We start from the raw sequence: 25,218 nt of genomic DNA on the forward strand, positions 1-25,218 counted from the left end.
TGAAGAAGTAATTAAGAGGACTTGGAGCTATGAGGAGGAGACTTTGGTTCACCTACAGGGATTTCAACGTGAGTCTTTGCTTTGTCCAAATTAATATCTACGTCTAAACTCATGAAAATGGGTGTCTGTGTTTTTGAATAGTTATCAACAAGAGCCAGGTGCAAGGGCTCATGCCTGTAATGCCAGCCCTTGGGAGGTTGAGGGAGGAGGATTGTCATAGATTTGAATCCTGCCTGAGCCACACAGTAAATTCTAGGCCAGCTTGAAACACAATTTGAGACCTTGTTTCAAAACAAAATTGATCAAAAATCCTGATCAGTAGACACATGCATAAAGCTGTCCTATATGTGTGTATAAATACACATATACATATATATTTGACACTTTGTAGACAATACTGACCTCAAACTCAGAGATCCACCTTTCTCTGCTTCCCAAGTGTGGGGATTAAGGGGTGTGCCACCACTACCTGGATATATATATATATAATTCTTAATAGAAAAAATCCTGCTTAGTAGGGGTATCACAGGTAGAACAAGAATCATGTACCAGATTCTATGAGTTCAATTATCAAATTTTAGACAGGAAAGCAGGGGGTTGAAGGGAATGTTTGCAGACTGGGAGAAGATGTGGGTCTGAGGTGGAAAAAATGAGAACAGAGTCAAGGGAAATGAAGGCACCCTTAAAGGTGAACAAGATGAGGAGTTTCCTAGAAAAGCCACCAGGTGGCGCCACAACTTCAAACCCACATCAAATATTTTTCTAGGGACAGCCTTGAGTGGACAGCCAGCTTGAGTGTGGCGGATATTGTTACTCTGTGGAATGTTAATGCATTGGGGACAGGACACAGGGGCTAAATGGGAACATATAGTTGACTTGCACAGGACAAAAAGCATAGAAGATGTGTAATAGCAACAACACTCCACAAAGCTTCTCCCTATCCCTTTCCCCAGCTGTACCCCTAAGCTGGACTTGTAGTACTGCTCAATAATAAATGAGCAAGGGCAACACATTCTCTACCATTAACCTAACCCAGGCTCCCATAAAAGCATCCCAGAAAGACAGCCAGGACCAGTAGATAAAAGGTATCAGAATGGAGGCCTCTGGGAAAAACTGTAAATGCATACACAGATACATACACAGATGTGCATATTCTGAAGTGACTCTCTTTCCTACTCCCTCACTTCCAAGCTCTCCCTTCCCCTGGGAAGATCAGTTCTGGTGATAACCACTATCTTCCACACGACACTTATGCCTGCTCTTGACGTTTCTATCAGTCCATAGAAGCAAGCTCTCGAGGGAAAATCAACAGCAGACTGAAATACTCCAAGGGCAGTCTGACCCGAAATGCTACATTTTCAGATACCTAGTTAGCCACAGGGAAATTCACATTTGAGAGGAAAAAGCCTCGTTCCTACCAGCAAAGCCCCAGGTTCTGCATAGACCATAATAACACATCACAGGAGCCAAATGACTTACTCTGTCTGCTTCTGTTTTGTTTCGTTGTTTCCCAAAGCTGAGGACAGAATCCAGCTTTAAGCACTCTACCACTGAGCTAAATCCCCAAATTCACATTTTCTTTATTAAAGACGCGCTTTTTGTATCCTTTGCTTGCAGATAATTTCCAATAAAGAACCCAAGACCTTCAAGATCTATGCCACCAGTCAGGCATGATGGTACAAGCTTGCAATCCAAGCTCTCGGGAGGCTAACACAAAGGGATCTCTGCTGAATTTGAGTCAAACCTGTCTCAAAGAACATTTCTCCATGCCACTGAGCCTCTGAGCCACGGTGTGCCTTCCATGCCGGTGTGTGCATACTTAACACATATGCACATACACTAACTCTCACCCAAAGTCTCATGAATCAGTCCAGTGAATACCTTGGTGTATTATTCCAGGCAACTAAAATAAATTATAAAGAAAGAGCAGTTTTTTTAAAAAAAAAATATATTTTCTTTTCAGGAAAAGGTTACAGGGGAGAGTGGTCACTTGACCAGCTCTGTTTAGGGACCGGAAGGACCCCTGCTGATACATGGGAAAGAAGGATGCACATTGATTCAATTTGCCGGAGAGCTCCAGGTAGTGGTCACAAATGGAGAGCACTTCTGTGTGGCAAATATGAGGCCTGCATTAAGGTCAAGGGCATGCAAGCACCACCCATTCGCATGCAAATGGATTCTGAAGGTTTCCATGCTGATTTCTAAAGCAACAGTGTGTCACCAGAGGCAGAGCGTTTATTGGTCCTTCCATTAAGGAAGGCTTCTGAGTGCAGTCTGGCAGGAAGATGAAATGTATCAGAACAGAACCCACAGAGCAATGTTCTATAAAGTCAGAGCCACGGACCAGTTCAGGGAGCAACACTGCCCCCATCCTAACCAGAATCTTGTGTGAGACGGATGCTCTCACCTCACAGCATCAGAGCTAGACCTGTTACCAGGAACATCTTTAAAACTGTCAGCTCGTTCAGCACTTCTCTCTGGAAGGGGCACTGAAGTGCAAAAGCATCACCTTAAATAAGGATGGGAAGAAGCAGTGTATCTTTCAGAAGGCAGATGCCAAAGTAGCAGAGCGGCTTAAAGGAGATGATTATAAAATACAGTTTGTACTGGGATAGCATAACAGTAACAGTAGTAGTAGCAAAGAATAAGAGATGCACAAAATACAATAGACACTTACCAAACACTGAATTCATGATAAACTGGAAATAGAAACAAGGACACATAAAGCCAACCAGAAACTCACCGAGTGGCTTCACATTAGGAATGACAAAAGTAAATAAGAGATATACCCACATCTTGTTCTTAAAAAAAAAAAAGATGGAGGGAATAGAATAGACAGGACTTTCTCAACGGTTTCCACGTGGCACACAGCCCGGAGGGCCCACAGGCAGGACTGCCCGCTGATTTTCCAGGCTGTGCAGCAGCAGCAACAGCAGCAGGCACTGGACCGGATGCATAGTCAGTATGCAATAAACACATGCTATAGTGCTATAGAGTGTTCACTGGTGCTCACCACAAAGTAAAAAAGGAACAATGTCCAATCACAAGCAGCAGGAGGCAGGGATTCTGAGGCAGTTTTCCCACCTGGCCTGCTAACAATGGAAGCCAGACACCTGGCATAAAACTGGATCTTTACCCGGGCCAGTGAAGAATGGACTATAGCCTACAGATACCATCCGTCACGTGGACAGAGCTAACTAGGAATTCCTTCTACAGATGAAACAACCTGATTTTTATTTTGTTTTGAATTGAAGTAGAAAAGAGCATTCAGATGGGCCAAACCAACTGTTCATCTTTAAGAACATATTTGCTAGTAACTCTTCAAACTTCCAATTTTGCTTCTCAACTCATGTTTCTGGACATTTTTAAAAACAATTTCTTTTTCCCATTCATGTTCCAATTTAGGAGGGTCCATCATTCTTCTGTGTGGATTTAACAGAAAAAAATTACAAAGAAGTCACTTTCAACTAGTTTTGTCTGAGCCAAAAGTTCTGTCTCTGTGACCAGAGGTAGGTGTACCTCCCTGACATTGTCATGCCCCAGATGGGCAGCTGATGGCTCTCAAGCTAGCTGGGGTGGTTGGCTTTCTCCTGGAACTTCAGCTGAACCTTTCTTCTTCTCAAACAATAGACCCAAGCACTCAGACCTGTCCCTCCTTAGAAACTCTGAATATCACACTGATGCTAACCATGTGCTAATAAATTCATGTTCTGTGCTCCTGCTCTGTTCTTGGGGGTTATGAAGAACTTCCTTCAAACCCCAAGTTTCTCTGCCCTTATTCAGGGAAAGACAGGCTTATTTCAGATGGCCAGGTACTAAAACCTGTCGGTCTGCCATTGCCACAAAGTGAGGTAGGTCATAGACTGCAGTAACAGCTGCATATAAGTGGGGAAACTTCTTGAGCTCAGGCCCCAGTGACATGGCTCAAGTTCAGAGTCACAGCCAGAATAGAATGGACTCTTTCTTCATTAAACCAATTCCAGGCCTGAATCAAATGACAAGGCCCACATAGAAAGAAAAGAGCCCTCCCATCTTTGACTAAGTTGACGGGAATTTGAGTTTTCTGCTAAATTCTCACAGGGTTCGAGGTGGGATTACAAGTTAGATTCATATACCTGAAAAAAGATCCCACATTAGCAAATTAAAATAGACTTCCAAACCCTAAAAGCAAGTTCCTCCCTTAGTCATAGCTATAAAGATACTGACAGCCCAAAATCATCCTAAAGGGTTTAAGGACAAAGCTGGATGCAAACAAGAGGGGAGGGGGTGAACCTCAATACCTCGAAAAATCACAGAAGTGTTTAGGAGGAACTAGAATGACCTCCCACAGATTTAGTTTCTGATCTTTGTTTTAAGGGGGAAGGGTGGTTTTTTTTTTTCATTGATTTTGGGTGGGAAAGAAATGTAGCTTTTGAGATCAGTACAATGAACTATTTATCTGGCCTGACAAGGCCCATCAGTCTCCACCACACACACTGATTATTATAAGGAGGGGCAAAATAGTGTTAGTCTTAATGGGGTGGGGGAGGCCCAAGCAGCACCCATCCTGGTGCACAATGCTTCCCTTCAGTTGGGGACTGATGTTTGGCCCAGGTGACCCAGTAGGTCAGCGGGAAGCCTGGAACAGAATGGGAATGGGCTGTTATGGGCTTCACAGTTACAGGATGCCTTTGCCTGTTCAAGTCTCTTAGTTCCTGGCATTTAGCATGTAAAAACTCCAACTACAAAAGCCTGGTCTTAATCTGGCTGAGGGCCTAAGGTAGAAGACTTAAAACAGCCAAGTAAACTACCCCTTGGAATTCATTTTTCTAGTGAAAAAGAAATTCAAGGCCGGAGTTTCAGATCTAAAGAAACAATTACCTGGAAAGTTCTGTTCTTTAGTTGACTTCAAGTTCTCAGGTAATTTCACTGAAGCCATGCACATAATTACCTTCATTCCTTCTCTTCTGAAATTAATTAAGTCTCTTACTGACTTTATAAAGTAGCAGGCTGAACAGACAGACCTTGCTTGCTTGTGGTCACTGTGTATGGAATAGCTGGAACCCCTGACGTGAGAGGAGCCATATGAAGGAGATAGCTCCCAGAAGCCAGAAAGAAGACTCACTGGGCTCCAGCTCTTAAATTCAAAGTCAAAGTCTTCCCTGGACTTGGGGAATCTCTATGCAAGAATGGAGAGCTGAGCACATCAGCTTAGGCCAGACATGGTGTCAGGCCGGCACTTGGGAGTGTGAGGCAAGAGGAGTCAATGTTCGAGACTAACTAGGGCTACGTTTAAGGCCAGTCTGAACTATGTGGGACGCTGTCTCCAAAGATAATTTTTAAAAAAGAATTCAGGAAGCACTTAGCAAAGATTAGTTTTACAGTAACATAAGCTAAATTCTTAAAATGGGAAATCCCCAATTTTGATACAATGAGATTTCAAAGAAGAATAAGGAAAAGAAAATCCTATAGCTGCTAACCAACTTGGGTCTCTAGCCAATATTTCATGTGAATAATTCAAAATAGGAAATAGAACCCAGAGCAGCTGGAAGGGGCAGGAGAAGAGGCAGGAAGGAAGAGAGACACAAAGCCAATGTTACCAGAACTAGGATCAATGGGCAGTTTATTAGACAAATTCTCATGCTGTCTAAATTTTATGAAAGATTAGCTGTTCTTCCCTGTGGTTATGTAAACTTGCCTTTTTTTCCCCCTTGTTAATGGAACCCTTTGCTAATACATTTCTTCCTGCTGGTTTTGAACAGCTCTCAATTCCCTTTTAAGGACATAATAAGCCCAGGAAAAGAGGGCAGCTGAAGTCTGACTTCATATGGGCATGCTCAGCCCACTGTGGGCCCTGGCTGACCCAAGGTCAGGAAGTGCTAACAGTACCGAGTGTGCCCACTGTTCAGCACTGAGTAGGGTCCTCTCTGGAATCTTTACATCATTCAAAAAGCAGTTCTGGCCAGGGCAGACACTGAATGAAGCAGTTTTAATAAGCTCAGACCTAAAGTGACTTAGGTCTCAAAAGAAGGCAAACAAGACTGTGATTGGAAGGTTTCTGGGCTAGATGATGTACTGCTATACCTTTGAACAGTCTTCCCTATAAACACAGTTGAGGCAGGGTTTGTGTTGGGGAGCCAGGCACTTAGAGAGGCAGATGCTAATAGATTTTATTTTCATTCAAAGGAGAGTGTGGGCAGACACTCTCAGGCCAGCCTGAACCTTACTGTTCCCTCTACACTCACCTTTCAGTCACACAAATAGGCATGAAAGTCGAAGCTAAACCCATTGATAAATCATTACTCAACTTTCCTCTGAAAACGTTTTATTAGTTCTTTTTACTACAGAGTTACTAGGGGTGTGTGTGTGTGTGTGTGTGTGTGTGTGTGTGTGTGTACAAAATTTATACTAAAACCAGAAAAACAAACTCCTCAACTTTTCAGCAATGTTCAATTTGACATCATGCATACAAGGGGCTCCAGATGTACCCATGTGCAAGGAGAAAGGTTCCCTCCACTTTTTGCCATACCTCGCTTATTGGTTCTTAAAATGGTTTCAGAAGACAGCAAAGCATTTCCACTGGCTACATCGAGCATGGGCTTCTCTGGAGCTTTATTGGAGAGAGGGTCTTTCTTCATATCTTTCTTTATTTCCTGTGAGGACATAGAAAAGGAAGGGAGTATTTATAGTTTGAAGTTTTGGAGTGCCATTTCATCCCTCTGGAAATGAACCATAATAATGCCACATAAGCACAACACAATATTTGACAAAAACCATTGTCTGAATTTGTGTAGTTTACTTCTTCTGTTTGTTAAAGAAACACCTAGGCCTATAAGTGGAACAATGCCCAGTATAGGAAGGTAACCTTATATGACTGGGGCCACTGCATGTGAACATCAAGAGAATGGCGGAAATGTAAGCACCACCATATAGCTCTAAATTATGGTTTCTTTTACATTTTTCCACATGACAAGGACCAGCCAAGCATATGCCCCACTTCAAAAGCCTTGATTTCTATTCTTCTCAACAAAGGTTTAGAAAAACTACATCTGTGAATCACCAGTATGCTCATAATTATACTAAACTCAAAAGATGATTTAAATGCATTTGTAGTTCTCATGTTCCTCTAGATTTATAATTCTTGACCAAAAAAAAGTGTAAGAGCTAAATGACAGGCAAAAATAATGACTATCATTTTAGGTCAGCAAACCCCAGCCCATCATGCTGGTTTGTAAATAAAATTTCATTAGCGTACAAATTGCATTCATGCGTACTTTGTATGGCTAGTGGTATGATGCTCAATTCCAGAGCTGAGGAGATGTTACAGAAAGGAAGCCTGAAACGTCCAACCTAGTATAATAAATGTTTGCTGCCCTTCATCCAGGTGGACTTCTACCCAAACTCATTTACGATCTGGCTCTTGGGGGCAGCAAGATGGTTCAGTGGATGAAGGAACTTGCTACATGACCTGAATTCAATTCCTGGGGCCAAGACTGTGAAAGGAGAAAGGAGAAAAGCAATTCTAGAAAGCTGTCCTCTGGCCTCCATATAATCAATCAATCAATCAATCAATCAATCAGTGCCATCTTAAGGATCTGGATCTTGGGGTTGAGGCAATGGCTCAATGAGTAAGAGTGCCTTCTGGGCAAACATGAAAACCTGAGCTAGACTCCCCAGCAGCCATGTACAAAGCCTGCTGTTATTGCATGTGCACCAGTAACTCCAGCAATGTCAGGGGTTGGGGCAGGCAGAGACAGGACAATGTCTGTCTTGCCATCAGCATAGCACCAGGTTGGATGAGAGATCCTATATCAGTGCTTCTTACCCTTCCTGATGCTGCAATCCTTTCATACAGTTCCCCGTGTTGTGATAACCTACAACCACAACATCATTTCACTGTTACTTCACAACTGTAATTTTGTTGTTCTGAATCGCAATATAAATATTGATAAGCAGGACATTGTATATTCGGGGTATTTGATATGTGACCTCCCAAACGGGTTGTGGCCCACATGTTGAGAACCACTATGTATATCAAAGGACTAAGAGAGAATGATAGAGCAGGACACCAGCATCCTCTTCTGGCCTCCACATTTCATATGTGCATACATACGCATACACACACACACACACAGAGAGAGAGAGAGAGAGAGAGAGAGAGAGAGAGAGAGAGAGAGAGAGAAATCTTTTAAACCCAGTGCATGATTTAGCCACAGGCTTAATGCTCCTAACATAAAGCATGAACTGCTCCAGAAGCAAAACCTTCTGAGCACTGACAATGATGCTACGAGTGAAAATGTCCTCGCCTGAGCCTGTTGGATAGACTACAGAGAGAGTGGAGGTGCTCTGAAAATGGCGCCTACAATGACTCTCAGCCTATGTGTATGTGTGAAGCCAGTTAACTTTGTGTTTAGTTTTGAAATTTCACTGTAAAATATCTCATTTGGTAAATGTGATGACCTCCCCTCCAATCCCCAACAGTCATCTCTATGCTTGTCTGAGCCCATGATCACACCAACTGAGGTACAAAACGAAAGCTAAGGGAGCCAGGCCTGAAGCCTGAATGGCAGGAAGGACTCCCAGATAAGGCATTGTATGCTTCGAGAACAGCAGGGTAAGAAATGGAGGTTCGTTCCCCTCTACAAAATGAGTCAGAAGGCTGTGGTGGAAAGAAAGTAACAAATACTTGTCAAAACACTGCCTCCGCCCCTAGGCCAATCGCTAGCTTTCTTTACAACAGCATCCTCTCTGTTGCTCCTTAACCAGGGCCTCACCGGAAACCAGCAACTGGGCTGGGGCCTTGCTAGGCTGAGAGCTTCAGCTGATATCTCTGAGCCCACACCAGCAGAGGTATGTCTGCGTACCACACAAAGCTGCTCATGTGTGTGCCTGTGTGTGTGTGTTTGTGTGTGTACAGGGACACCCACCTCATCAGCCCCAACACCTGCTACAACAGCAGTTGCTGGGGCTTCCTGTAGCCTCCCAGGCAGATGGCATCAGGGGACAATCTGCAAACACTGTCTGCCTAAGCCACATGATGGCTGCCAGCCGGCTATGGCTCTTGAAGACAAGAGAAGAAGCCACCAAATGCACTTGTTTCTCTTACTGGTGGCTAACAACAGCCATCTACCTTTGCCAGGGAGTGATCCCGAGACATTCAATGGACCATGGTGGTGACATGACCACTCACCATCAACGCCACATATTTGGGATGAGCTGAAAAGGAGGACGAAGGTGGCGATGCTAAAATGCTCAGTAGAAGACGCCTTAGAAGCTATGCTTCACAACAGTGTGCAGGTCCTGTTGCTGTAGGGCAGCAGTGCATGGGCAGGCTGGCCGTAAAGGACCAGCCTACCAGAAGCACGCAGAACAGAGAGATAGCACCAGAAGCTTTCCTAGACACACCGCATTCCTTTGCCATGCTCACACCTCCGTGACTGTTCACATTTGACTAAAGTCTTTAAGTGGTTTCTTAGGTAGAAGAAACTCACATTTGCCAGAAAAAAAAAAAAAAAAAACCTGGGTACATGACAAGGCAATGAACTCTACAAGGTCCTCAGCTGAACGTCCTCAGCTGAACAATGCCTTGGCTCAGTGCAGCCGTGGAAGGCCAGTGCCTTCCTCCAACCCCCTCTTCTCGTGAGGGAGGAGGGCTATCCTATTTGGTACCCCATTTATCTGTCCACTTACCCGGACTGTAAAAGTCAGCATTTGTCCCCTACCTAACCAGTCTCCCAGTCTGGCTTGACCACTTCCTCTCTCTGTTTTTCTCTATTCTTCCTGTATTGTCTTGAAAAATGATAAAAAAAAAAAGCCTTGGACATTTCTCCAAAGGAAAAGTACAAGTGGCCAATAAACCTATGACAAAATTCTCCCTCGTTAGTCATTAGGAAAATGGCAACCAAATCCACAGTGAGATGCCCCTTCAAATGACTAAGACATCTTGAATTGAAGTGGGGAGGGAGGGACTGAAAGAGGGATGAGGAGAGGGAGGAAGGGAGGGAGGGAGGAAGGGAGGGAGGGAGGAAGGGAGGGAGGGAGGGAGGGAGGGAGGGAGGGAGGGAGGGAGAGAGAGAGAACAGGAACTGCTAAACTGATAAGGATAGGGATTTGGAGCAAATGAAGCCCTTCTGTATGGCTGAAGAAAATGTAAGATAGTGGAAGACAGTACAGCAGTTCCTCAAAGCTAAATAAAGAACAACACCACGGGACCTAGAAATTCTACTCTTAGGGATAGGCCTAAAAGAACTGAAAGCAGAGATGCAGACAGACAGGCACAGGCCAGTGCTTTCCACATTATTTAAAACAGCCAACATAAGGGAGAACTCAAGGGCCAGGAACAGAGAAATGGATAAACAGACTGCTGTACAGCTATAAAATGAACTAGTACTCAGCCTTAAAAAATGAAGTTCTGGTACACAATGCAACACAGGGGAGCCCGGAAAACACACTAAGTAAAATACACCAGACACAAAAGTAAAAATACATGATTTCACTTCTCTGAGGTCTAAAATAGGCAAATTGAGGAACTAGGTTAGAGGTTACCTAGGAGTAGGGACAGGAAATGGGGAGTTATTTAATACTCATAGAGTTCCTGCTGCTGACTTTGGTACTGTAGATGTTCTGCACCACCAGCTGTATACTGATAGTTAAAATGACAGATTTGATAAGACTGTACAAGGTGCCAAAGCCCACCCTAAGAGCATACCTAGTTAGCAGTGTCTTAGCTGTATACAAGCCTCGGTCACAAGAGACCTAACAAGTGAGCAAGATGGAAACCCCAGCCGACTAGCTTCAGGGCTCATCTCTCAGCTCCACTGCTCTGAGCTCTGCCTCAATTACAATAGCTACCTCCAGTCTCTCCCCTCGCAGTTGAGTCTCTACAACCTCCCCAGGGTATTTCTAAAATCAATGTCTCATGTGTCATCCTTCTTCTGAAATCTATAGTTCCTTCCAAAAGACCACAGGCCTAACTTCTTCATTCAGAAGCTTTGCAATCACAGCAAGCTGTCAGTCTCCATGACTGTTTCTAGCTAGAAATACCTGCCATGCATGCTGGCCCCATGGCCCCAACTACCACGCAAACGCAAGTTGGCCAATACCAGACCTGCATGGAATTCGGACATCACAGGTGCCCGTCAGGATGCTCTAACAACAGACGATGAAGGTCCCAGCAACACAACTTGACACTTGAAAAGTACTTTCACATATGTTTCCATTTGCCCCTCCTGAGACAGTCAGGATGCAAGAGTACTCAAAGTACAAAAGTAGAAGGAAGGAGAGTCACCCAGGGACATGGCCAGCTCTGCCCCGACTCCTCTGGCCTCCCCCAAAGAGCCAGTGCCGTGGTTTAGGGAGAGCACTTGAAGCATTCTGCCTGAGGCTCCAGAGGTGACCAAAGCCTCTCTGAATGCTTAAAGGATTCGCTGTACCTCTACCCACAAATGCAAGATTAGCGAGGCTCAAATCTATGGAGTCCTTTATCATGCACACGAAAGCACTCCTTCCTGCGGAGGAGGGTGCAATTGGCACTAAAGCAACGCCTGCCTGCCAGATGGAACAGCCACACCTGGAGCTCTCCGAGGTTCTGAGCCAAGTATGCAGGACTCTGGATTGTCCCCAGACTGGGTATTCATCGTCTCCCATCCGCAGTCTCAGTTTTGTGACAATTAAGGTCACTTGTGAAAATGCTAGGTATTACTATCTCAGAGATAGAGGCTGCATCCTGGTGCAAAACTGTGAGCTACAAAGGCTTGTAGGGATTTATACACACATGCCATCATGTGTAAATTAGCCATGATAGTACCACTTAAATACAGCACAAGAGGTAGGGGCTATCTTGCAAGCCTTAGATGGCAAAAGAAGTCCAGACTCTCTTCACCTCAAATCTGGTGCCTTAACAATGGAAATATGACATGCACAGCAAAGCCAAGGCCATCAATAAGATAGCAACACTGCAAGGAGGTTTGAGCTGTGCCTCTGAGAGAAGGAAATGAAGAACTCCCCACATTATCACTGTTCCCCAGAGGCACTGGATTGTGCAGAGCCAAAATAGCTGACCCATATTTAGAAGATAAACAGCCCCAACCATGTTAATGTAGTAAGAATCCTTTCTGTGCCGTATTTAGGGGCCTGCAGAAAGCAACCTTGCTGAACCAACACATAATCTGCATGCAACTGGGTGCTAAATTAGAATGAATAGTCTGCTTTCCGGTAAGTGGAACTGCCTGGATGTGGCCAGCTGCCTAGCTGGCTCCCCTCTTCTCTCCCGTCCATTACACAGTACTCAGGGCTCAGGGTTATTACTGACTTGACTCTTTAAACTACTTGTTTAGTCTGCAACCAAAATACTACACGGGACCAACCAAGGGCAAATTTGAGGGGACTCTCCTCCTGCTCATCCTTTTCATTCTCACCTTAAGGTTTCTATCAGCCATGAGAGGGAAAGGCACAGGCTTCATGGGAAGCAAAGAGAATGAACCCTTTGAGCCAGAAAGTCAGAAGCAGTCCTGGCATCACTGAATAGGGGCGTGACCTTGGGAGCAATGCTTCAAATATCTAAGCAGCCCTTTTGTCATCTGTAAAAGATATCCAGGGCTAAATGTGTTATCACAGAGGTACCGTCAGGAAAATTAATGGATTGCGGACTATTGTGCAAAATATCACTTGCTATCATTATTAAACAGTTAAGTGCTATTTTCAAAACCACGCCAGGACTAGGAAGATGGCCCGGTGAGTAAGAATACTGTACAAGCATGAGGACCTGAGTTCCAATCTCCAGCACTAACATAAAAAGTCAGTGTGGCCACATGAGCCTGGAAGCCAAGAGTAGGGGTAGGGTGCGTAGGAAACTGAACAATTACTGGGGTTTGCTGGTCACCAGCCTAGCTCCAGATTCCGTGAAAGATCTTGTCTCAAGGGAATAAGACAGAGTAATACAGCAGGACACTCAACATCTTCTGTACCCCACCCACATGCACAGATGTGTGCATTCACACACATGAATGTAGATACCACATGTGTGTGTGCACACACACACCCATATAACTTATACATAATATCACAGACAAACCTCATAGTAATAACGCCGAGTACAAGAAACCAGACCCAAAGGATTATATGCTGTACTAATTCATTAAAGTCCAGCAGCAGCAAAACCAATTACTGGTGAGAGACATTAAAACAATGGTCACCTTTGGGGAGGTTCCCAAGAAGAGCAGAGACAGGCAAATGCAGCCTGTTGGGAGGATGAAAAGGTGCTATCATTTGGTCTGGGTGACAGTTACACGGGCATGCGAACACTAAACAATTCATCAAACTGCACTTCTAAAGCCTCTTTACTTTAGGTTATTTCAATTAAAAAGAACAACACGAGCACTCAAACCAGAAGAAAGATAACCTTTAATTCTAAACGTGCTAATATTTTGTCTTCGAAGACCAGAAACATGACAAGTAAGTATTTGGATATTTTAATGCACGTCTCAGGTAGTACAAAGCTATCTGAGATGAACATTAAGCTAAGGGATGGTCACACTACGCCAGATGCAGCATATTGAGTGGGTGAGCCAAGACGTGTCTCATCTTATTTACACAATTGGTTGAATGGATCCTCACTCTCCACCCCAGCTGCTGTCCTTCTAGCTTGCAACATTTCCTTCCCTGGTCGCCAGTAATACACGCAAACAGAGCAAAAGGCTGCCATAGACACCAGGGGGCGCCCAGGAGCTCATCATCCCTCTAACCTGTTCAGAATGTGTGTGCTGGGACTTCTCTTTGGCATAGGAGGGCTACACAGGAGTCAGACATAGCAGTAGGATCATAGCTGCATGCACCGTCCCCAGCACACACTGCTCGAGTTCATAGAAACCCTCTGCTTGGAGAGTGGAGGAAATCACTAAAACAAATCATTACAGCAAATGCACCGACCGAGAGAAGTGTAAATGGATAGAGAATCCTAACAATGGCACCCCGCTCTTTAACACGTGGCTCTTTCTCCTCCACACCGAAGTCTGCACCGCAGCCGCCCTGCCACTATGTTCCTTACACGCAGAGACTGCTTTCCCGGCATCTGCTTCCTCATAAAATTCTGGCTGTCCCACAACACCTGAGGAGACACAGCAAGGACTCAGAGGAAAAGTAATAGGACAGGGAAAGCTTTAGCTGGATGGGAAAAAGTCTGTTTATTTAGGGAGGGGGAGAGTTAAAAGAAAATACTTATTTTATCAAACCACAAAATAATGCACAGGTTTCATTAGAGAAATATATATGTGCATACTTATGTACCTCGATACACATACATAAGTAAATATAACGAGATAGGAGTTTTTGATATGACAGGATGGTGGGCACATTAGTATTTGGCATTTGTTAGAAACATTTCAACATTTCCCCCTAAAAATTACATAATGAAATCATGTTGATGTCTCATACCACTCAAACGACTTTCTCATATTTACAAAAATATGCTGCCACTCAGAAAAGGACTTTGACATGTAATTATAAATGTATCAATTTAATTTTCAGCTTAATGCTAAAAAGCAAAGAAGTTTCAATTTAGCAAGACAGCTACTGCCATGTTCCTATGTCAGTCTTCAACAGGGTATTTGTGATATCATGACCTTACAATATTATCTCCCAAGAATTAACCTTGGCAGGAAAATGACAAGAGCACAAGAAGCTCTTGACCTGCAGGATGAGAACGGATGTCGGAAAAAGCAAAGAAAGTGCTAGATCCTGGACACAGATGTGAAGAGATAATGTTGTTCCAAGATGTACAACACAACTTCCTTTGTGACAGCTGGTATCTTTATGCTTGTCCAAATCCTGCCAAACATATAGGATGATTACCACTGTATCAAACAATATCAATACCAACCAGGTGTTTGGAGATGCTACAGAAGGTTCTTAATATATACTTGTCAAATTAATAGCCAATTAGCTATAGTATTATGGGTATAACAACCGTCCACAGATGGTGGAGATGGCTAAGTTCATCTCCAAACCTGAGAAAACATGTGATCTACGTCATCTCCACTGAGACGTAACTAGAATTCACTGAAGCATCCATCCTCCATGTCGCCCTTCACAACATGCAGATTTTTACTTAAGTGTGATACAAATAAGAAGAAACTTCACATAGTGTCTCACATTTATTTATTTATTTATTTATTTTGATTTTTTTCAAGACAGGGTTTCTCTGTAGCTTTGGAGCCTGTCCTGGAACTAGCTCTTGTAGACCAGGCTGGCCTCGAACTCACAGAGATCTGCCTGCCTCTGCCTCCCGAGTGCTGGGATTAAAGGAGTGCGCCACCACCGCCCAGCAATGATAATTTTTTTTCCTTCAACTATGACCATGAACTCATTCGTCTTAAAAACACATCTTAGATCCACTGAAGGAGAACATGAAGAGAATAGTTTTCTAATCTCAGATGGGAAAAGGCAATTGGACAGTCTGACACAAAATCCAGATTCCCCCCCCCCATACACACACACACAAATAGGGCCGAAAACTATAAACACAGCAAAAGCAAAATCAGAAAGTTCATCAACTAAGGCAAAAGGAAAACTAGGGGCATGCTACCTGTTACATAAAGAAAACTCCTTCTACAAAGCAGTAGCAAAAAGAACAATAATCCAACCAAATAGTAAAAGGACAGCTCACAGTGCAGGGAACAAGAGACTCGAACATATCGAAAGATGCGTAATGGCACCCATAAGAGAAATGGAGACGGCCCTGCGATGCAGTCAGCAAGGTCTGAACAGTGCTCAGTGCCCAGCAGGACTCACTATTGTTCTTGTTACTTTCTCACATGCACAAGTATAGCGTCTGTGTACCGTATTACAATAACGTTTACCCATGTCCTTACACTAGCGCCCGCCACTCTCCGGACACTAGCTCTGTTTGCACAGCATGCACCTCAGTGATTACCACACAGCTGGTATTCGCCCAGAGAACTGGGGACTTGGGAAAGTGCAAGTACAAAACTCCCCAGAAGTTGACAGTCTAGACAACGATAGACACAATTTTAATAACAATGGGCTATTTTTATCAGCTAGGCACCAACCCAAAGATGGACAATAGCAGGTTGGCGAGAGTCCAGAAGAGGATCATCTCACATACTTTTCAATGAGAACATAAATTGGTAGATAAATAAGTCACCAGAACTTCTGTGGGAAGCAATGTGGCAATTACCTAGCCAAAAAAAAAAAATATCTAAATACCAATGCCTTTTGACACAGTATTTCCACTTGGAAAGGTTTAAAGTACAAATATATTTTCGTATATGCAAAATGGCACGTGTACAAGATTAACTGATATGGTATTGTTTAGATTAGAAGAACATATGTGGCAGTAGACAGCTTGTGACCATGAAGTCCCACGATGAAATTTTCTCCAAGAATGAGGCCTGCTTGTATTTATCCATAAGGAAAATCACCAAAACACAGTGCTAGGTCAAGAAGGATAAGAATTCACGCTGGCATTCAGATGAATTTGGATGCATGCCTCAATGTGTAATACAGAATCCACATAAAATAAACTGATAACCAAGGCTTCCTCCAGGGAGAAAAACTGGGTAGCTGCAAGACAAAGAAAGCCTGCAATTGGTCCCTTTTAACTGGCACCATGTGTTAGCTATTCAGACGTCTGTCTGTCTGTCTGTGCCTGTGTATAAGTGAGAGGTAAACATTGGGTATCCATTGCTTTTATTTTATGAAACAGGTTCTCTGACTGGGCCCACGGTGTACTGATTGACTAGGCTGTCTGGCCAATGAGCTCCCCAGATCTGCCTATCTTCGCTCCCTCCAGTAGAAGAATGACAGATGTGTGCTCTGCCCCCGGCTTTTTTATGTGGGTGCTGGGGCTGGGAGCTCAGCCTTATGCTTGCATAGCAGGCACTTTACTGGCTAACCCATCTTCTCTTCGGCCCCTAGCTCTTCAGCTTATCCACTGAAACACTGGATAACTGAAGTAGGGTTACTCTTTCTCACCCACACTGCAGAATGTTACCTTTTCTCTAGAGCCAAAATCAAACTGCCCCCTAATTACTGTGACTCTAGATCTGTCATTTCAGTTTTGGTTGGTTGGTTGACTGGTTGGTCAGTTAGTTTTTGTCGGTTTCGAGTTTTGACCAGTGGTGTGGAACAAAGCAAAAGCCTCATGCTCGCGAGACGGGCAATCTCCCTGTGAGCTCAAGCCCGTACCTTCCACTCCTACTGTTTTCGAGTGACTAGCCACAGTGACAACAGTAACGCTAACGCATTGGGAAACTGATCTGTGAGAGGAATTCCAGCAAGTCTGATCATCGATGGTTTTCTCAGCAGTACAACAATAAAAGCCAAACTTGTTTGCTTTGAAATAGGGCAGGATACTCAGACCGCTGATGCCTTCAGCTTGCAAGCCGCTTGCCTCAGAAATCTGAATGCTACGGAAAACACGTGTGCCGCACTAACACAAGTCTCTGGAATTGGAGGTATGACTGGAGGCTTAACGACAGGCAAGGAAAAAGAAAATGAATATAAAGAAGCACTATCAAACCTTAGCTGTAGTTTAATTGTGGACAGAACAGAGTTCACTTGGGCCCAGAGTGGAAACAAGAGCTTAACAGTTTGGACTGGTTAATCATGCCCCCAAAGAATAATTAATTATATGACTTCAAACTGAATTAAGGTATGGACACTTTCCCCATCAATGTAAGAAATCTGGAAGAAAATTAAAATGCTTTTTATAATACCACACCTACGCCCTGAAGCAATCATCTCAAATGTAGGGACCAATGGGTTACAGTTGAGAACAAAACACTTGCTTTTGGAGGAAAAGAAGGAAAAGGGAAGTACTAGCCAAGGTCCAGTGGCCACTTCTACAATCTTTTCAATAGCTTTGGTGACAACAGCCTACTTTTCCATGACCGTTTGGAGGAAGCCCTGTCCCAGGCGCTGTCTGTTCTGTAAGTATAGGACCTTCCATCAGTCCCTAGGTACTGGGTGAGTGCCTAAGGGGAACCAATAGTACTCTGTCATCTTCCGTCCTCTGTTGTTGGTATGGGGAAGCTCTCACTACATAGCCCTGGCTGGCCCAGAACTCACAGAGATCTGCTTGCTTCTGCCTCCCAAGTGCCAGAATTAAAGATGTGCCATGCCATATGTAGCCTCCTGGGAAAAAAAATTAATGAATTAAGATCTTCTAAACACATAAAGAAACTGAACATAGGCTTTGATTTTTTTTGTCTTCTAAGGATATGGAGTACACTTACAGTTATTAAGAATAAATTAAGAGAGATTAGGAAGATAGTTCCATTGATAAAATGTTAGTTACACAATCACGAAAACCTGAGTCTGGCTCCCTTGCAACCATGTTAAACAGCCAAGCCCAGTGTTATGTGTCTGTAATCTCACACAAAGCTAAGGGCTACAGTGTCTGTCTATAATGCTGCTATTGGTTAGGCAGAGATAGGTGGATGCCAGGAGCTTGCTCAACTGTTGAGATCCAAGTTCAGTGAGACACCCTGTCTCAAAATACAAAGTGGATTTTAATGACAAAGACACTCAAATGTTGACCTCTGACAACTGCACATGCATGCATGCACACGCATACACACACACACACACACACACAAAGGGGGGGTGTCAAGAATATACTGTGAGCAACGTCCTATTCTAAGTGCTTACAAGGAACAACACGCTTAAGCTCACAATGTCACTAAGAAGTAAAGGCCATTACTGTTTTTGACTAATATAGAAAGTAAGTTCCACATAGACAAGGAGTTAGCTGGCAAGGGCTGGTCCGGGGAGTCTTGGAGCTGAGGCCCTGTGCTAACAGTCATACCATGCTCTGCTCACGTAGACGAATGCTTTCTCTACCGGCTCTTCTCTTGCTCCACAAACGGGTACTTGAGAAAGAAGAGCCCAGGAAAATGGCAGCGTCAACTTGCAGCAGTGCCCAGCCCAGTGTGCACGACAAGGAGCTACGGGGTACTCCCGAGTGTCTAAATTCCTGCATTTTTTCCCAACCTAAAAGCACCTGTTTACTGGTCGGGGAAAGAATGTTTATATACATTTCCATTCAGGATAACTCAATCATCAAGAATAAATTCTCTCAATCCCATGACAAAACAATGCCATTTCATGCTCATTTCCTGATTAAAGCTTTTAGACAGCTGGGCATTTTCAGCTCTCAGAGCTGTAGGAAGCTAGGCAAATTTCCACACTGTGACTCTAGGATCATTAATCTAAGGAAAATATGCGCCAACACAATACTGGATTTTCCATTGTTTCAGTAGGGGAGGGGAGGAGGGTTTATCTAATTACCCTATGTGTGGTCACCTGACTTCAGTTACCAAAAAAGACAAAATGCTAACCTGTACAATCAACAGCAAACTCCTAAGTAATGAGGCATTTCCCATCACAAAAGTAATGGAAGGGACTCGTACAGTGCTTGAAAGCAAATACTATAGCAATAAAAAATTACCCCCAGCTTACACAAACAACAGGCAGAACATTTTAATTATGAGAAGGAGCTCAGTGTATAACTATAAAACCCCATCTCTCTCTCACTCTCTCTCGCTCCATCACAGCACGTACGTGCATGGGCCACAGAATGGAAAAGTTCTGTAGCAAAGCATGGCGAACTGTGGCTGTCCGGAACTAGACGTTGTCAGGAGCCAGACACAAGTGGGGACCTAGAATTGGGCTCGCTCTGCAGCCACGGCTGTGCACTTGGCACTCAACTCTGCACTTGGAACCTGCCATTGGTATTTCTCTCTCCAGTAAGGAGCAGCTGTGTGCAGAAAGGCAGCAGCCTGGAGCTGGCAGCTGACACTTGACTTTAAGCTCTGGCTTCTGCCATTGCTGATGTGGTAACCTCTGGGCCTTGTTTTCCTTGGTTGGAATGAGAGATGAAGGTATTTGTGAAGCTCACACAAGATCACAAGAAAGGAAGCACAGCGCCGGGAGAACCCCACTCGGGGACAGGCCGGTGGGCAGCATAAAGTTCTGACTTCCCAGCATACGATCCTAGCATAGGCAGTCTTGTAAACATCTCAAAAACTGATTTCCGTGCCCTTCATCTCAGAGGCTACAGGAGTAAATAAGCAAGACAGGAGGAGGCAGGACCCAAGACGGCCAATATGAGAGAGGTGACAGGCGCTTCCTGGTTAACAGCCAAGCGACACCTTAAAGAGCAGCCAATTCAGAATGAAGCAGAAGCTGGAAGGCTCTCAGAGCGCCTGGTATTTTGCCAGGAGAGAGGGACTGGGAGATGGAGAAAGATTTCTATGTGAAGAACAATTTATTTTATAAAGCTGTTCAGTTCAACAAGGTACGAGAAGACGGGGCTGACAGCAAATAAGAGAGTGAGCCATTCTCTGCAGAGAAAAGTTTAAAGTTACATGAGAAAATTAATTACAGTAGAGTTTTGCTTCACTAGTTGACATCAACATTGCTACCGTTAATGAAAACGGTGAGAAGAGCTGCTAGCAGAATCCAGGTTAGGAAAACCTACAGAGAATGGCCATTTAAAGGGCCCAGGCCACATTTCAGCTTCAGTTTAAACTGTGCAGGTGATACCCAGCATCAGCAGCATAAGGGATGGCAGCACATATGTCCTACTCAGAAACACAGCAGCAAGTGCTAAAAGCCACAGCTAAGACAGGAGGGTGAGTGCTTTCCAGAAGAAACGAGGAGTGCCTCTGCCTCACAGAGGGAAGATGGGGGTCCAGGGAGATAGCACAAGCTGCCGCTGCCTTTCATTATTATAGTGTTGGTAAAAATCACCCAAAGAGCTAACAATCTTCAAGGTATACTTGTTCCAGAAGGTAAACCGTCAAATAGTAAGCTAAAAATGGCGGGGGGTACGCTACAAAAGCGAAGCCTCTAGTCCTCTGTAATCCCATTTCTCTTCCCCGCAAGCGTCAATGAATTGTGCATGTGAAGCAGGTGTTTGTAATTGTGTGAGTGGTAGCAGAGGATTTTTTAAATTTACTTTGATGATTTTTTTTTGAGACAAGGACTTACTATGTAGCCCAGGCTGGACTGGAACCCATTACTACAAAGACTAGGCTGGATTCAAACTCATAAAGACCCATGTGCCTTGGCCTCCTGAATGCTAGGGTTAAAGATACTGAGCAACTATACCTGGCCCCTTGGGTTTTGATTGTTGCTCTCATTATTTTGGTTTGTTTTTGAGACAAGGTTTTGCTTTGTAGCTCAGGCTGCCCTCAAGCATGCCATCCTTCTACCTCTGCCTCCTAAGAGTAGAGATTACAAGCATGTGCCACCATGCCAGGCTGTGTGTGTGTGTGTGTGTGTGTGTGTGAGAGAGAGAGAGAGAGAGAGAGAGAGAGAGAGAGAGAGAGAGAAGATGTCATGCCTGTTGGGGTACCCCAGACAGAGCACACATGTAGAGGTCAGAGAACAGCTTTGTGAAGTAGCTCTTTCCTTCCTCCTTTACATGAAATCCAGGCCTAAACTTGGACCCTAAGGCTTGCAAGACAAGTGTTTTTATGTGATAAACAATCTCAATAGCCCATTTTGGTTTTTGAAATTGAGGTGGTGGGGGATCACCATGTTGCCCAGCTTAGCCTTAAACTTGCAATCCTCCTGCCTCAGCCTAAGGATTGTAGGTGCATGCCACTGCATATGACTTCCTACACAAATGGCCCCACACAAGGCCTGGCAGTTTATATCTAACATTCTACCATTTAACAGTGCACTCCAGGCATGTTCCCCGCCAATCACTGTACCCTACTTCCTCACAGCTACACAGAGTCCAATTATAGGACAGGTCCCGATCTGAATGGACAATCTAGTTGTGCTAAAAACTAAGTTTTTGAAATATGGGAACCTGACTAATCAGAACCACTTAGATTAAAGGGCATTGATCAGAACTAGGGGGTTAGAAATTAGAGTACATCAATATTACCTTCCTTTAGTATCTATCACAAGCAAGTGGTTAGTGATGCTGAACATTTTGTCATACGCTTGTTAGCAATTTGTAGGTCTTCTTTAGAGAGCTCTCTCTCTTTTTCGTTTTTTTAGACTGGATCTCATGTAGGCCAGGCCTCAGATTTGCTTTCTAGCCAAGGATGATCTTGAACTCCTTCTTAATTCTTGTACCTCCCCCTCCCAACTACTAGAATTACAGACATATGTCACCACACCCAGCTGGAGACCTACATTTGAATTGGGTTTTATGCTTTCTATGGTGGTGGTAGTACTAAGTTGTTTGAGTTCTTTACATATTCTAGATGTTAAGGCTCTATCAGATATATCTTCCCCTTGCCATGGACTATCATCTCACTCTGTTCATTGTGTCCGGTGATATACAAAAGTTTTTAATGTGCTCTAATTCAATGGATCTTTTTACTTTTCTTGTCCATGTTTTTCTTCTACAAGAGCTCCTATTGATTATAACGTTTTATGACACTTATCTCCAGTGCATCTGCTAAGACCTTTATGCCATGCATATTCACACGTTCAGGGGATCTAAGTATGGACTTGTGGGGAGACCATTATTCAGCCCACCATGGTCCTGATATTTAAAATTAGAAAAACGGCATTATCTTACTCAAAGGGGCATGAGTGAGAAGCCTGAACTGCGGTTTCTAGTACTTGCTCCTGCATCTCTGAGTAGTATTTATGTGCTGCTAACAATGCAATACATGAGCCAAGTTTAGCAGAAAGTCTGGCATAGAGCAAATGTTAGTGATTGTTATTACATAATATGAAGTGTGACAAAGAGAGACAGGTGTGTCTAGGAGAGCTGGGAAGAACAGACACTATGGAACACTCATTCTGCCTGGGAGAAATGAGGAATGGCTTCCCAAAGGAACAACATGCCAACTTGGTCAAAAGAAATGAGTAAAATTTGGAGAGTATAAAAAGATTAGGTTAGAAGGAAAATAATTCCAATTTTCTTTCTTTCCATCATTGGCACCAAAATGTCAGAAATGATGACCTTCCCCAAAAAAGCCACATCTGCATTCCGTCAGCAGCTCAAGGTGGAGTTTTGTAATTTACTAGAAAACACGCTCAGCTGAACTTTCTAATTCCCCCTTTAATAAGCAATTCACAAACTTTTCCCAGGACATTATTTTTAGAGTAAAAAGGGATTTTTTTTAAAGCAGCAGCAGCAGCTCATATTTATAAAATTTGTCTTCAAAGCTTAAAAATAGATGTACAAGTTTCTTGACAGCCCTGCTCCACCTTCACCCAGCAGTGGCAGAAAGGCAGGCTAGGCGAGCTTCTGGGATGCTGGTGTGTGTGTGTGTGTGTGTGTGTGTGTGTGTGTGTGTGTGTGTGCGTGAGCGTGCACACGTGAACACATGCATACACATGCATGCATATTTTGTTTCTGTTTGTTTTTGTTTTGTTTGAGACAGGGTTTCTCTATGTAACAGCCCTGAATGTCCGAGAACTCACTCTGTAGACCAGGCTGGCCTCCAACTCACAGAGATCTGTCTGTCTCTGCCTCCTGAGTGCTAGGATTAAAGGTGTGTGGCCATCACTGCCCAACTTCGGTTGTGTGTTTTGTCAGTCTGTGATAATCTCTCCTCCCTGGAATATTCACCGTATAAATAACGGGCAAATGGAACAGTGAAGGAAAACCATCACCACTGATGTTATTCTCCTTTCGCATGTATGGGAAGCCGGAACAATTAGCAGGCTGAGCTACACCACGGGTTTTTTTATGAGCCTCCATCCGTTATAGATCAGCCTTCTCCCTGCCCCCACGACAGTCCAGGAGCTCAATTCAGGCAGAGCTTTGGAAGCAGTTTCTAAGTTGGAATTTGCTCTGAACCCAGAGTTCACTGGGAAATCTGGAAAAAAAGAAAAGCAGAGTGCCTTTTTGTCACACACAGGAGCAGCACAGTTATCGATTTTCCAGGCAGCTGCGCTAAAACACACAAAATACATACCACCTAAAATGTGTTCAATATCATATGTCATATAAATCAAAAATATTTATATATTTAAAACCCATTTCAAAAAATAAAATAAACCCCTCTCCAAATGTGCATGAACAGAACAGGAGAACTGAATACCTTCATACCACTTTCTGTCTCCTCGGACCACTCAGCTCTAACCACCCTGCTCAACAATAAAAGGGCACTTCCACAAGCTTAAATACCATTTAAGTATTTTAAGGTTCCAAGATGGCTTGAAAGAGTGCACATGGCCATATCTGAGGTTCAATCAGAATGAAGAGCATCACTCAAAGACTCATACCCCATCTTAGAGTTGAGACACAGCCCCAATTGTCACTTAAGGTGAAGCTAAAGCACTGCACCGTGCAGCCAAACAGCATGGACATTCCTGCACTTGGCAAACAATTTCAGCTGGCACTTGGCTTGGATCTTAGCTAATAGAGCAGTGGTTCTCAACCTTCCTAATGCGGCGACCCTTTAATACAGTTCCTAATGTTGTGGTGACTCCCAACCATAAGATTACTTTTGTTGCTACTTCATAACTGTAATTTTGCTAGTGTGGTGAACCATGATTTAAACATATGATGTGCAGCATATCTGATATGCGACCCCCAGGCTGAGAACCACTGTAGCAGAGGCAAAGAACTGGGTTCCTGGGCTAGGGATGTAGCTCAGTGGTAGAGCACTTGCCTAGCAAGTGCAAGGCCCTAGCTTCCATTTTCCAGCACTCGAAGGGAGGGACAACCCTCTGCTCTTTAAGAAAAACATAGAACACTCATTTGTGGTATCTATATTTTGAATAAATGGAGCATGCTGAGTTTCACCATAAAATAGATGTTCATAATAGAATGCATGACATAAAATGAAGTTGTCCAACACTGATCCCACTGATCCCTAATTCCATATTTTTAATCAGTGAGAGTCACCACATGCGTGCACATTCATTCTTGTAAGACGGTTAGGTTCATATCCACAAAAGCCTGGAGATGGTTATTCCAGCCACACAAGGACAAGAGGCAGAGAACCTGGCATTTTAATTTTGTGTTCCTGTCTGTTCAAGTGAAGCATGGTCATATTTTTAAAACTAGTAAGATCGTTTTACCTTATAAAAAATTTCCTTTATAGAAATATGAAAAGCTCTTATTAACTAGGAAGAAGCTTTTATTTTATTAAGATGATATTAAACAATATTATTGTAAAGCTACATTATATTTTTGATGGCTAATAGTCTCATGTGAAGCTGTATGTATACATACATGTGGTGGGAGTACACATGTCCGTGAGCATGCATCTGTGGAGGATGAGTTTTGGTGTTATT

The 25,218-nt window shown here is 43.6% G+C and overlaps 1 protein-coding gene across 13 annotated transcripts in view; it reads right to left on the bottom strand.

Annotated features, from left to right (window-relative positions):
• The window catches only part of Sh3kbp1 (SH3 domain containing kinase binding protein 1), a 337,525-nt gene that overhangs the window by 203,996 nt on the left and 108,311 nt on the right, over positions 1 to 25,218 (bottom strand). For all 13 annotated transcript variants that reach the window (XM_085684713.2, XM_085684711.2, XM_085684710.2 and 10 more), the window contains one exon: positions 6,509 to 6,632. In XM_085684713.2, the coding sequence (XP_085540839.1) occupies positions 6,509 to 6,632 (124 nt within the window). The remainder of the gene's footprint in view (positions 1 to 6,508; positions 6,633 to 25,218) is intronic.

This window comes from Myodes glareolus, chromosome X, assembly GCF_982192425.1.
Source record: "Myodes glareolus chromosome X, mMyoGla1.1, whole genome shotgun sequence".
Taxonomy (NCBI): Eukaryota; Metazoa; Chordata; class Mammalia; order Rodentia; family Cricetidae; genus Myodes; species Myodes glareolus.